The 12,573-nt window shown below is 47.3% G+C and overlaps 1 protein-coding gene across 8 annotated transcripts in view; it reads right to left on the bottom strand.

Annotated features, from left to right (window-relative positions):
- Positions 1–533: 533 nt before the first annotated feature.
- Positions 534–12,573, bottom strand: part of UHRF1 (ubiquitin like with PHD and ring finger domains 1) — a 55,254-nt gene continuing 43,214 nt past the window's right edge. For 6 of the 8 annotated variants that reach the window (XM_088179132.1, XM_088179131.1, XM_088179130.1 and 3 more), the window contains 15 exons: positions 10,194–10,457; positions 9,252–9,424; positions 8,625–8,840; positions 7,772–7,878; positions 7,433–7,616; positions 6,577–6,700; positions 6,395–6,502; positions 5,509–5,613; positions 4,848–4,954; positions 4,101–4,263; positions 3,864–4,001; positions 3,398–3,509; positions 3,124–3,281; positions 2,782–2,880; positions 534–1,977 (listed from right to left, as the gene is read on the bottom strand). In XM_088179132.1, the coding sequence (XP_088035258.1) occupies positions 1,831–1,977; positions 2,782–2,880; positions 3,124–3,281; positions 3,398–3,509; positions 3,864–4,001; positions 4,101–4,263; positions 4,848–4,954; positions 5,509–5,613; positions 6,395–6,502; positions 6,577–6,700; positions 7,433–7,616; positions 7,772–7,878; positions 8,625–8,840; positions 9,252–9,424; positions 10,194–10,457 (2,205 nt within the window). In that variant the 3' untranslated portion in view covers positions 534–1,830. Of the gene's footprint in view, positions 1,978–2,781; positions 2,881–3,123; positions 3,282–3,384; positions 3,510–3,863; positions 4,002–4,100; positions 4,264–4,847; positions 4,955–5,508; positions 5,614–6,394; positions 6,503–6,576; positions 6,701–7,432; positions 7,617–7,771; positions 7,879–8,624; positions 8,841–9,251; positions 9,425–10,193; positions 10,458–12,151; positions 12,208–12,573 lie in introns of those variants that run through there. The other 2 variants (XM_014887218.2, XR_015808500.1) reach the window with 2 other exon arrangements.

Genomic DNA, 12,573 nt, shown 5'->3' with positions numbered 1-12,573 from the left:
CATCCAGTGCCAATTTGCACTCAATTATTGCCGAGCGGATCCTGGGTTCTGTGCCCACCCTGGGAATTCCCAGAATAGAAGCGGATCCTGGGTTAGAGTTTTGTTACTGTCACTTGCCCAGGAACTTTGGTTCCCGTTCCCATCCCGGGTCTTTGCAGCAGGAAAGGACCCGGGTGTGAGTGGGAGGTGAAACATCACCCCAGCACATCATCCCCAGCCTGAAATTCCTCAATACCCACAGCCAGAGCCACGCTCTGCAGCACGGGAATTCTCCTAGTAGGGCTTGATAATTTGGGACAGATAATTTTGGCAGATCTCGCCAGAAAGTGTCCAATTTGCAGAGCAATTCTAATTGTTGCTCAAAAAAGAAACTAAAAGAACAGTACGTTGGCACCTATGGAGGAAACAAAGTTTGTTTTCCAAGTTCCAAATAACAAAACCAATAAACGAAGGAAGCAATTGCAGTTTTTGCAATTTAAATGCAATAACACTTCCTCACTTTTACTCACTCACCCCCAATGAACAGTCAACAATTAATTTTAAAAGATATTTATTTTGAGAACATCAACTTGCACATTATACAAAAAATTGACAAATTCATCAAAAAATCTATAAAATGTTGTGGGGTCTTTTTCCCTAACATATTAACATGATCACTTTCCAAAAGGGTAAAAGTTGAGGAAACCAAAAATAGGCACATTTGTTCCAGTCTGTCTGCAGAAAAGTGTGATTAAAAACATCCCTGTCTTGCTGAGGTATCAAACTGCAAACTTTGGTCACTTTAGAGGGAGACCAAGGGAGCCTTCTCGAGGCGTGGCCAATAAAAAACAGTTCATTAAAAAGCCAGAATCAGTTATATTTCATTTCCAGGTAGAAATGCAGTGAAACAAAGAAAAAAAAAAAAACTCCCCAATTCATCTATGAGTAGGAAACCTGATCCTCTGCAAATCCCCGCTAATCACACACAGCTACAGTGATCCATGCTCCCAAAGAATCTGGCTGGCAAGTCCCAACTATTCAGTGCTTATGAAAAAAAAAAGGAGATCATGATGGTGATCCAGAGCCCAGTCTTCCAGCAAAGGACAAAAGGCACTTAAGAATGGCTTTAGGATATTCCACAATGGCATTTCGGGATAGGGGACAGCGCCTGGCTGAACAAATCCTTCCCTAAGAGAAGTCCAGTGAGGTAGTACTTCATATTGCTCCAACCACTTGGCTCTAAGCAAGCAGCCTTCTGGTTCTGAGATACAAAGTTAGCAGGAAATGGCTTTTTGTCAAATGTATAAAACCCAGTTCTTACCAAAAAAAAATAGCAAAATCCCACTTGTGGTACAAAGCCAGGAACCATCTTGTACAAATTGAGTATCAAAATGCTGCCAAGGTGATGCACAAGTCTACCTTGATGGCCAAATCCCCAGACAGTGAAGATTGTTCTAGCAACCAAGCCATTTTTGGAATAAAAAAATAAAAATAAAGGGGGCACGGGGGCACTCTGAGAACTTTCCTCATCATTAGCAGCCTCACCAGAAGCACTTTCAGTCCATTAGAAACAAATAATTCTGTGCTGATGAATGGCAGGTTTGAGGGCATGGAAAAAAAATAAAAATGCAAAGTTCAACATGGAGAACAAACACAAAATCCACGAACATACAGAAGGATAATCCTTGGAGTTTACAGGGTTTTTTTAAAAACAAGGAAGACTTAAATTCATTTTTTTTTTGTGGGGAAGTGGGAGAAAACACAGACTACCTTTTTTTTGTTTTAAATTAAGCCTGGGGCAGGTGTGGGGGAGGCAGAGGAGAGGGGAGGAGGGAGAAGTGCTCTGGGGGATCATCGACCACTGCCATAGCCAGGGAAGAGCTGGGCCAGGACGCTCTGCAGGGCCTCGTTCACCTCCATGCTGTAACTGCGGCCCAGCTCATAGCGACACGCGGGGCAGCTGAACACCGAGGCCTTGAAGGACCTGTCCAGGCAGTCCTGGGGACAGAAACCAGCAGGGTCAGGGAGGGGAGCTGGGCTCAGGTGGCACAGCAGGGTCAGGGATGGGAGCTGGGCTCACTGGGCACAGCAGGGTCAGGGACAGGAGCTGGGCTCAGGTGGCACAGCAGGGTCAGGGAGGGGAGCTGGGCTCACTGGGCACAGCAGGGTCAGGGAGGGGAGCTGGGCTCACTGGGCACAGCAGGGTCAGGGAGGGGAGCTGGGCTCAGGTGGCACAGCAGGGTCAGGGAGGGGAGCTGGGCTCACTGGGCACAGCAGGGTCAGGGATGGGAGCTGGGCTCAGGTGGCACAGCAGGGTCAGGGACAGGAGCTGGGCTCAGGTGGCACAGCAGGGTCAGGGAGGGGAGCTGGGCTCAGGTGGCACAGCAGGGTCAGGGACAGGAGCTGGGCTCAGGTGGCACAGCAGGGTCAGGGATGGGAGCTGGGCTCAGGTGGCACAGCAGGGTCAGGGACAGGAGCTGGGCTCACTGGGCACAGCAGGGTCAGGGAGGGGAGCTGGGCTCAGGTGGCACAGCAGGGTCAGGGATGGGACTGGGCTCACTGGGCACAGCAGGGTCAGGGAGGGGAGCTGGGCTCAGGTGGCACAGCAGGGTCAGGGAGGGGAGCTGGGCTCACTGGGCACAGCAGGGTCAGGGAGGGGAGCTGGGCTACTTTGGCACAGCAGGGTCAGGGAAGGGACCCTACCAGGGATGGAGCAGCCACAGCTTCCCTGGGAATTCCATTCCAGGGCCTCCCCACCCTCATAGGGAACACTTCCTTCCCACTAGCCCAGGCCCAGCCCACCTTGCAGACGTTGTGCTGGCACACGGTGGTGACAGGCCTGAACACGACCTCCTGGCAGCAGATACACAGAAAGGCCTCCTCCACTTTATTCAGAAATTTCTGCAAAGAGAACATTTGAATCAACTTAGTGCTGACAGACACATGAATTAACCCAAACCTGCACCATTAAACACAAGGGATTACTTTGATCACAGAAAGATTCTCAACAAATCTTACTAAGCAAAATCTGTCCCATTAAAGCTGATTGGGGTGTTTACACTAAAATAAGACCATTTTAAGTCTGAGGCTGTTCTTTAACTCGGGGGACAGCACAACTACAGCTGGGGGAAAAGCCCAAGGTACCGGTCCATCTTTGAGAGCCTCTAGGACTTCATTCCACAGTTTTTCGTTGGCTTCATCACTTTTGATAAGAGATTTCTGCTGGGATGTCAGTTTGTATGGCTCAACTTTAGTTTTCTTTGGAGACCCTACTGGAGAGCTGATGAGGTTTTCCTCCCCACCTGAAAGAAAACACAAAGATTTGTTTAAAAACCAAAAAACCCCCAGAAAAGAGTAATCAAGTAAAATGCACAAAAACCTCCAAGGCTTTCTATATGCACTTGCCTACTCCACAAACCTGCTGATTTCCTTTTCCTCTTCCCTTTCCCCGGGGTATCAAATTCATCATCTCCATTATTTTCTTTTTCCTTATCTTTGTTTGCAACAGCTTCCAAATATCCTTCAGGATACTGCAGGGAAACAAAACAAAGAGCATCCAATGCAAACACATCAGGTCAGACTCACTGACCAAGGCACGTCCAGGAGTGACCTCTGGAGAACTGCTCCAGGAGCAGTTTTAGTCTATTTTAAGCAACAGATCCCTGCTACAGGGAATCACTTCACAGCCTATAGAAATTCCATTAAAAAAAAAGTGAGTTTTGTCCTTTTAGTCTCCTGATGTATAGAAACAAACAACCCTGGAAGCATTTCTGTCCCCCCAAGTCTCAGTTTTTAGCTAAGGATCATCCTCAGTGAGAACATGTAACAGAAAAATCCCTGCTCTCCATTAAGTTCAGAGTGCAGCTGATGACCCAAGGCAGTACCTGCATTGTCAGGCCAAGTTTTTTCATCCTGTCCTTTCCCTCTTTGGTCCAAGGAGCAGGTTCTTCATCGTCCCTCCTGAGCAGGTAACGCCACACTAGAAACCCAGATTTCCCCGTCTCAGGCCAGTATTTCACAACCTGGAAAAGCCAAAGCAAGCCCATCACACCCTGCCAGAGCCCCTTGGCCATACCCACATCATGTTTGCCAGTCCAGGCAGGAGTCCCAGCCCCCCTCACCTTGTAGATGCCATCGTATCTGTTGCCCTCCAGGGGAGCGTACTTGCTGTGCTTGCCCCCCTTGACGTTCCTGACCACCCTCACCGGCTTCCCTGCACGCCAGTCCTTGGCCTCTGCCCCGTGCTTGTCATTGATGGGGGCACTGCAGTTCAGAGCCAGGGCCCTGCAGGAGAGAGCAGAGTCAGTGTGACTGCCTGGACACAGCACTGCCATGTGTGACACCTGTGTGACCCTGCCATGCAAACCTGTGTGACCCTGACACTTCTGCCCTCACTGAACCTCCTGACAGGGGCACATTTCACACTGCTGATTTTCCATGGCATTACCCTAATGCACCAGCCCAGATCACTCCCTCAAGTCCAGGCTTATCTGTGAGAGTAACAGCTCAGAATTACAAATGCACTGGTCCCCCAAGCTGGCCAGTGGCTGCAAAGGTCTCCAGGAGAGAGCAGAACTCCTACACCAATTTACTGCTCTGTTCCTTAAGTTCAGCCAGTATTGCATGTGACACCAACACCACTCCCAGTTCTGTCCCACTGCAGTGCACTGAAAGGAGCATCCCCATCGTACAACTGCAGCCCAAACCCCAGCCTAGACCCAATCCTGACCCTTTTTCCACTCAGCCACTTTCTGGGGGCTGTTTGCAGCCAAGCTCAGTTTGATTGGATGCAAAGATTCCCCCCAATAATCCCTGATGCTGCCAGACTGGCAGGTGCTGAGGGCAGGATGAGCACAGACGGTGCCAACCTGTTCATGTTGGTGAGTTTCTGGTCACAGGATTGCTCTGCCGTGCGCTTGTTCCCAGACAGGTCTCGCCCTCCACTCCCCGTGTACGTGAAGGAATTCCCGTGGTCCTGAAATCAACATGGGTGGGTTTGACACAGTCACAAAAAGAATTCAATAAAAGAAGAAGAGTCTTTCAACCACGCAGTTTTTAGCAGGGCAATTTCAAATAAAGGATTTAAGCTCCAAACTGGGCCAGTCTCTGGCTCTCCCTGAGGCTGCCAGGCTGAGGCCAGGGTGACAGTTGTCAGGGTGACAATGCTGTCTTGTCACAGCCCTGAGCAGTGCAGGGACCCTGAGCAGCCCAGGCTCACACAGGACCTGCTGGAAGTGAACAGCAGCAGCAGAGCCCATGAGACTGTGCAAGCTGTGGGTGTAATGCAGACCTTGAGAAGTCACAACTCTGGGATCACAAGTTAACGCAGGGATATTAAATTTGGTTTGGATGAACCTGTGGCTCAGGCTGACACAGATTATTGCAGTTTTTCCTTGCCTCATTTGCTTCTGAAGGAAATAGGTGAAGCTGGGCAAGTGTTTGGTGTAGAGTGTAAAAAGTAATGAAGGTCAAGCCTTTGTTTTAACAACTTTGTTTGGCTCTGTGCATAAAGAATCAGAATCCACTCACGATGTCATCCTCATATCCTCCTGCCAGCACCAAGGAATAGGCTCCATCATTGCTCCTGCCATGGATCCCTGCCACGTGGGGCCTGTGCACCCCGGACTCGCTCACCTGGGGACAAAACCAAGCCTTGGAGGGACCTGCTCCCAACAGCCCCACAGCACTGGGCTTGGAGCTGAACCACCTGGGCTATTTCAAATTTGCTTTCCATGTATCACAGGGGGAAGCTGCTCTCATCATCATCTTCCAAAAAAGCTCCAGGCAGAAGAAAGAAAAATTAAAAATGCTTCTTAAAAAATAAGGCACTGACTGTATCAGTAAATTGAACACATGGATGAGGTTTGTGGTGCAAACCTGACAATTGGGATAGTTCTTACTGAAATTGCTTATTAAAAGGCATAAAACAGGCATAATAAAAGAATAATACAGATATTAAATATTTGTATAAAGTTTTGAAAGAGTTGTAATAGCAACCTTCCCTCAATACTCGAAAACAAGATCTGTGTAGGCCAGCGCTTTTTTCTGCCCCAATTTTCTAACAGGATGAGAAACTTTGTTTCATATATGTTTGAAACACACTTGCCAGGGCACACCACACACCTCCAGGACAAACTACTGGGAACAAATCTGTTTGCTTTGGGGTTTCTGAGTTCCCAAAAAGAGCACTAAAACAAAATAAACCAGCATTGATGGGCCCCAACAATGCAGCATTAGTTATGGAACACTTGATCCAGACAAAGCCAGAATTCTTTTCCTCCTGCCCTTCCATATATCCAGTGACACACACACATTTCCACATTAACTGTTTCAGGTTTCTTGTTTCAGGAGCTGGACCATTTGGATCATTCCCATTTTTGCCCACAGTAGGTCAGGCCAGGATTCAGCCTCATACCTGAACTCTGAATTTCCACATGGTACCAACAGGGATGCCAGGAATGGGTCCATAGTGGTTGGAGGGGACAATGGTGCATTCCTTGGTGCGCCCCACACACGCCATGCCCTGGGCAGAGAGCAGCATCAGCCAAGAGCCCAAAGGAACAAACACAACTCCAAATAAAACAGCTTTGGACTGACCTTGCCCCAGTCTCTCCGGGAGGAGGAATTAGCAGATGCCATCTTTTGTTTCTTTTTACTTTCTTTTAATTTCTCTCCTGCTAAAACCACCTCACTTGCATCATTTCGACATTCAGGGCAATACCTAAAGTCAGTGAAAATTACAAGTAGCAAAGCCTTCAGTTAGGAGCATTTCCTCCAAACACAGTGAGTTCTTGTTACAACTTCCCCCTGTGAAACCAGTCAGGACATGGAAACACTCTCCATGCTGGAATTTGACCTACAACATCTCCTGTCCTTGCAGATATGTCAGGAAGCAGCTGTGCCATAAAATCATTGCACACAGTGCTGAGACAGGGCAGAGAGAATAAAGCACTGCATTTCACTAACTCTGTGTCAAGTGAAAGATGCATTTCAGTATCCACATCTCTCACTGTACATATCTCAAGTACAAACCAGCCTGATCTGACGGGGCCTGGGGCCTGCCTGAGTGACCCATAAAAGTCACTGCACAACTGAAGCCTCCCAACATCAAGTTCTCACTTGGTCCTCTTTGAATCCCAGGCTGGTTTGGGTTGGAAGGACCTTAAAGCTCATCTTGTTCCACTCCCTGCCATGGCAGGGACACCTTCCACCATCCCAGGTTGCTCCAAGCCCTGGCATCAGGCAGGTGCACAAAAAAAGGCACCTAGATCCCAAAAGTAGGAAAAGGAGTGTGCAAGCCACTGGCTTAAAACCTACTCTCATTGAACTCAAGAAAAGTTGTGAAGTTTTACCAAAAAAAAAAAAAAAAAAGCCCCAAAACACACACATCCCAGTACAGCTTCAGGCCCCAGCTGATGTAACTGTGACACCCCCAGCCCTCCCCAGAACCTACCAGTCCTCATCTGGGATCCTGCTGAGGGGAGGGTTCAGGCAGTAGATGTGGAAGGCCATGTCACACTCGTCACACATGAGCTGCTTATCTGGATCCTGCTTGCCCCCACAGATGTGACAAGCACAGACCCTGCAGGTCTTGTTTGGGTTGTCCTTGCAGGCCTTACACACAGGTCCACTCTGTCCTGTGGGCAAACACAAACCTCGCTCAGAGAGTGCCAACGTCCACTGGAAATGGTCAAAGGAGGCACAACTGAACGAGTTTTGGGACTCTGAAACCTTTGATCCTCTCAGACACAGCTGGCAGGACAGACATGCAAGAGCTTCACATCACACTCACGTTTTGGGGTACCAGCACTGATGGGAGAAGCAGTGCCTGGCTCTTCAATTTTATAGATTTCATCCACTAATATAATTGTGCAGTCATTCAAGGAATCACCAGCTTCCCTAGAAGAAGTTGAGAAAAGAGATGAGACTTTGGAAGTATCCCACAGCTCGAGTTCACAGCTGTGCATGCATCAGACTGCCCTGGTATTTAAAATCAAATCACTTTCATGCAATTAGAATTAACCCCCTCTTATGTCAGGGAGAATCCAGGTACTTGTAGCATTTCAATTATCAAGAGTGACTGTTCTCCCTGCCCCCAGATAGATTTCAGACTAATGCTTCTCACATTTCATAGTCTAAAAGTCAAAATCACTGTGGTGAGAGGAAAAAGGAGGAATATTCTGGCAATTCTGTGAGAATTACCTGACATTTAAAAAAAATATATCCTTTTCTTCCTGAAGTTGAGAGTCTCCTTCAGGAGAGAACTGGAATGATTTTTCATTACCTTTATAAAGTGAAAGTTCATTCTACATCATCCTATCTCCACAGAAATATTGCACTGCAGTTTTTGTAAAGCCATTATGGATAATAAACACATAAACAATAATTTGCCTCATGGTGAATAAGGGGCTCTGCATCCTTTTCAGCATTAAGTGAATGGGTCAGCATTCCTTAAAGTGTCCAACTCCTCAGTGGAAGTTAATCAGAACTGCAGAATGTTCAAGTTAATCACCCAAAAAGGACAGGGCACTTTTCATCTGCCCCCAGCACTGCTGTTGTGCCATTCTTTGCCAACAGAGTCACTCAGACCTCAGAAAGCTGGATTAGAGCAGGAGAATTCAATTTATTCCCTGTGAACAGCTTACCCGAGTAATATCTTTGCATTGAGCTCCCTGGTCATTTTTGTTTCCCTTTTCTGCAGGATTTCAGCATCGTACCAGAAGCCCCTCTCCTTGGGCTCGTCAGGGTTGTAGTTGACCATCACCACCTGCCCCACCTCCAGCTGGTGCCACTTGAGGATGGTCCTTGCCCGAGCCCGCACGTTCCCCGAGCTCATCTGCACCACCCCATTCTCGGGGTAACTGCGAGGGAAGGAGGGAGGGAGGGACAGAACAAGAGTCACATTCAGCAGCAGCTCTCAGGAGGAACAGGTGCTGTGCACACACGGTGATTTTGCTGTGCAACACAAGAGCAACATCAAAATAAAATCTCCTCCACACAGACACGGCCAGGACCAACAAGTCTGGCTTTGCTGCTGTTGCCTCCCTTTGACACTTGCACATCAGCATTTCCTATAAATGCTAAAAACATGATTCCAGCCCCCTGGAATTCCAACTGCAAAACAACTTTACAGTTGCCAGGGTTCAATGACATAATCACTATGTCACTGTCCAGTTTTGCTTTAATTTGTGCAATATCTGCAATAAAATTTCCCGTCAATATCATGACCCGAATGACTTTATTGGCCGAGAAGGCAACAAAACAAAACTCACTCATCATATTTCACATGATAAATTACATCTTCTTCAGGGACAGCTGTGGGCTGCTCAGGATCTGTGCAGCTCTCAGCTGATTGACTGGTGGGTTTTTTCCTGGTCACATTCACAACCTGGGCTTCAAACCACGCTCCCATGTCCGTGTCCCGAGCATCCACCAAGTCATTGATCTATACAGAGCAAAGAGCACAGCTCACCAAGAGGGATTTGCAAAGGAGGCATTCATTCCCAATCTAGCTGAAGATTTAACCATCTCAAGAACTGCACCATTATCAAGATATTCAACTGATCACCTTAAAAATTAAGATTTCCTCTGTTTTCCCAGTCCTGTTGTGCAGGCCTAGAGTCTTAGGTTGAATTTGTAAGGTTATAAATCCATTCTACACCAGCACGTGTAAATCCAGCCTTGTTAGTGAGCCCAAAACATCATTGGTTAGTCTGTAACAGAGTTTCAGAGTGTCTTGCTCATAACCTGGCAAAGACATCACTAGATCTGTAACAAAATCCATTGAAATAGAGAAGTAAAATTATTCTAAACAGTTGCTCGAGATTTTCTTTTGTTCATTCAAGAAAGTTTCGGCTTTGACAAATATAGTGACTCCAAGCAAAAATATTGTGAAAATTTGTAACAAAAAAAAAAAAAAAATCAAACCAGACACTCTGAATACTCCTTTTTTCTTTTTTTACTCAATTAATGTATTGTAGTTTTAGTTCAAAGGACAAAATGAAAAAATTAAGTATTTTGACCTACAGCATGTTGCATTGAATTGGTTTGTGGGTTGGTTGGTATTTTTGTCTTTGTTATTGGAGGGTTTGAGAGGAAGAAAGGAACTGCCCACACAATTGGAGTGTGAAAGATTTTTTCAGCAATTCTGCAGCTCGGAGAACAATTCCCCTGGCAGGGCACAGCTCGGGGGGCTCCGAGCTGGGAGGACCCACCTTGTAGAGGCCGAAGCCGGGGTCGGTCCAGTGGGGTTCAGCTGCAGTGCTGGGCTGTGCCTCCAGCTCCAGGGCCCCCTCCCCATTGTGGGAGCTCTTGTCGGACTCGCTGGGGCCGGAGCCGCAGCCGGAGTCGCTGTCCCAGAGCTCCGAGTCCTTGTCCTTGCTGGCTGCAGGCAGCAGGGCCGGGCTTTGTCTGACCAGCAGCTGGACGATATCGTTCAGCCCCACGCTGTAATCGAACAGGGAGTGCCCATCTTCCATCTGCAGGGGAAAGCACGGAGCCATCTGGTCACTGCCTCCAGCAGGCACCCCGTGCTCACCCCGCTCTGCCCGCCAACATCCACCACGTGGCTTTGGAACCATTATCTGGGCCCTTCTTCTCTCTTAGTCCTGCTGTTTAAATGTTCTTTTTTTCAGCCACCCCACAATCTAAGAGAGAAAGGTTTCCATGCTGCCCTGGGCTTGCTAGCCAGCGTCTGTGAGATCTGGGAAAGTTTGCAGCACATTCCCTGGAAACACCAATTAAACAACTACAGACCCCCCCCACATTCCCGTCGGGATTCAAAGATAATTCCACATTACCTACACACTCAAAGGGAAATTATTCTTCCTCAATTCAGACACATCCCAAATGCTAATGCAGACTGTCTGTATATTTTGTGTGTGATCCAGATTATTGTTACACCATCTCCATTAATTGTAGCATTAAGTAGAAGCCAGAATTAATCACGCACTTTTCTCCCAGCAAACACACATTTTTTCCATTGAAAGTAAAATCAAAAAAGATTCAATTCAACTTGAAACTACCCATCCGCTCTTTGGCATAGCCAGGCGTGTTCTAATTTCACACCCTCTCTAATTCTAAGAGTTTATTTGGCAAGTCTGGTACGGTTTGTAGTCAAATCAAGACCCTGCCCCTGCAAAAAGAGAAGTGCAGAGGGAGAAAGAGGTCCCTCAATAACCCCTCAGGAGCTCTAAGGAGCACAAGCATTTCAGAGTTAACATGTAAGGCTGGAGCCCACGGAGCAGTCAGAAGTTCAGACAAGCTTCCCCACATATTTAAGGTCTGACTAAGAAATTATACAGGAAATGATCATCCCCTTCCAGCCCAAACCACCAGAAAAAGCAATCCCTGGAGCTTTGTTCTCTATCAGGGGGAAGCAGAGCAAAACCACAAAAATTTACACTTCACAGGAATCACTATGATAATTCAATTCTGATTTATGGCATCAAATGGCTATGGAACAATCCCTGGAAATCTGACTGCACAGGAAGAAGTCTGAGCTTTTTGCTGGTTTAGATGAAAACTCCTCGAGATGCAGAGGAACACACCAGAATTTGGTTGTCTCTTCTCAGCCCGGACTCAGCGTCACAAACATGGGAACAAACCCAGCAGAGGACACGAGTGACAACAGGTGCAGAGCAAAAGGGAAGAGCACAGGAACGGGACAGGAAACCACAGGAGCTCAAAGCACAGCCAGAGAGAAGAGCCCGGGACTCAAACCTCGAACAAAGGAGGCAGGATTTAACCAACAGCCAATTTTCTAACCCCATTTCAAATTGTTCACGAGTAAGGAATGGAACATTTGCAGGGATTCCAACAAAGCACAATGGGAACGAGGCCTAAGAGAGGCTGGGAACGCTCCTGCCTGAGCTAAGGAAAGCTGGAACTGCAGGAGGAGGGATTGATTCCCTTTGTAGGGCAAGGACATCCTGACTGAGATCATCACTTCTGAAAATCTGTTTTATCCCCGGTGTGTGCACAGACCTCAGGGTAAGGCTGACAGGTGACACCTGCCCTGAACCAACCCCTCCTTCTCACCTGATTTACAACACAAATGGGTCATCAATGCATCCAAACCTACACTAACCCAGCAGACAGGCAGGTCACACCCAACAGCCCTTCCGAGATGCTACACCAGCCTACGAGCCTCTTTTTATGCTAGAACTGGTACCTGAGCTTAGACTGAGGCTAGTCCAGGTGTATTTCCATGTTCTACAGCCATACCTGCTAATTACAGAGTACAGTTAGCTCAAGACTGCCTAAAACAGAAAGAAAAGCAGATAGAAAAAATTGTCCATCTCCATCCAACTCAGCATCCCGCTGCTTTTCCTGAAATTAATCCATGATCAACAAAACATCAGATCAGGATTTTCTCTAGCATGAAGGTTTAGCAGCATAGGACTAGGCAGAACACAGCAACCGTATTTTAAAATTGTTTTCATTGATTTCAGTGCTAATTGAGTTATATTATTAACTCACAGGGAAGAAAACAGCTGTACAACAGCAATTGTAAACGTATTATTGAGAACATAATCAGCACTGAACCACTCAAGTGCTCGGTACCTAGCGTGAATTTGATACCAGACCTGAGGA

This window comes from Sturnus vulgaris, chromosome 26, assembly GCF_052056855.1.
Source record: "Sturnus vulgaris isolate bStuVul1 chromosome 26, bStuVul1.hap1, whole genome shotgun sequence".
Lineage (NCBI taxonomy): Eukaryota > Metazoa > Chordata > Aves > Passeriformes > Sturnidae > Sturnus > Sturnus vulgaris.
Note: the sequence above shows the minus strand (reverse complement) of the source record. Positions and strands in the feature narration are given on the sequence as shown.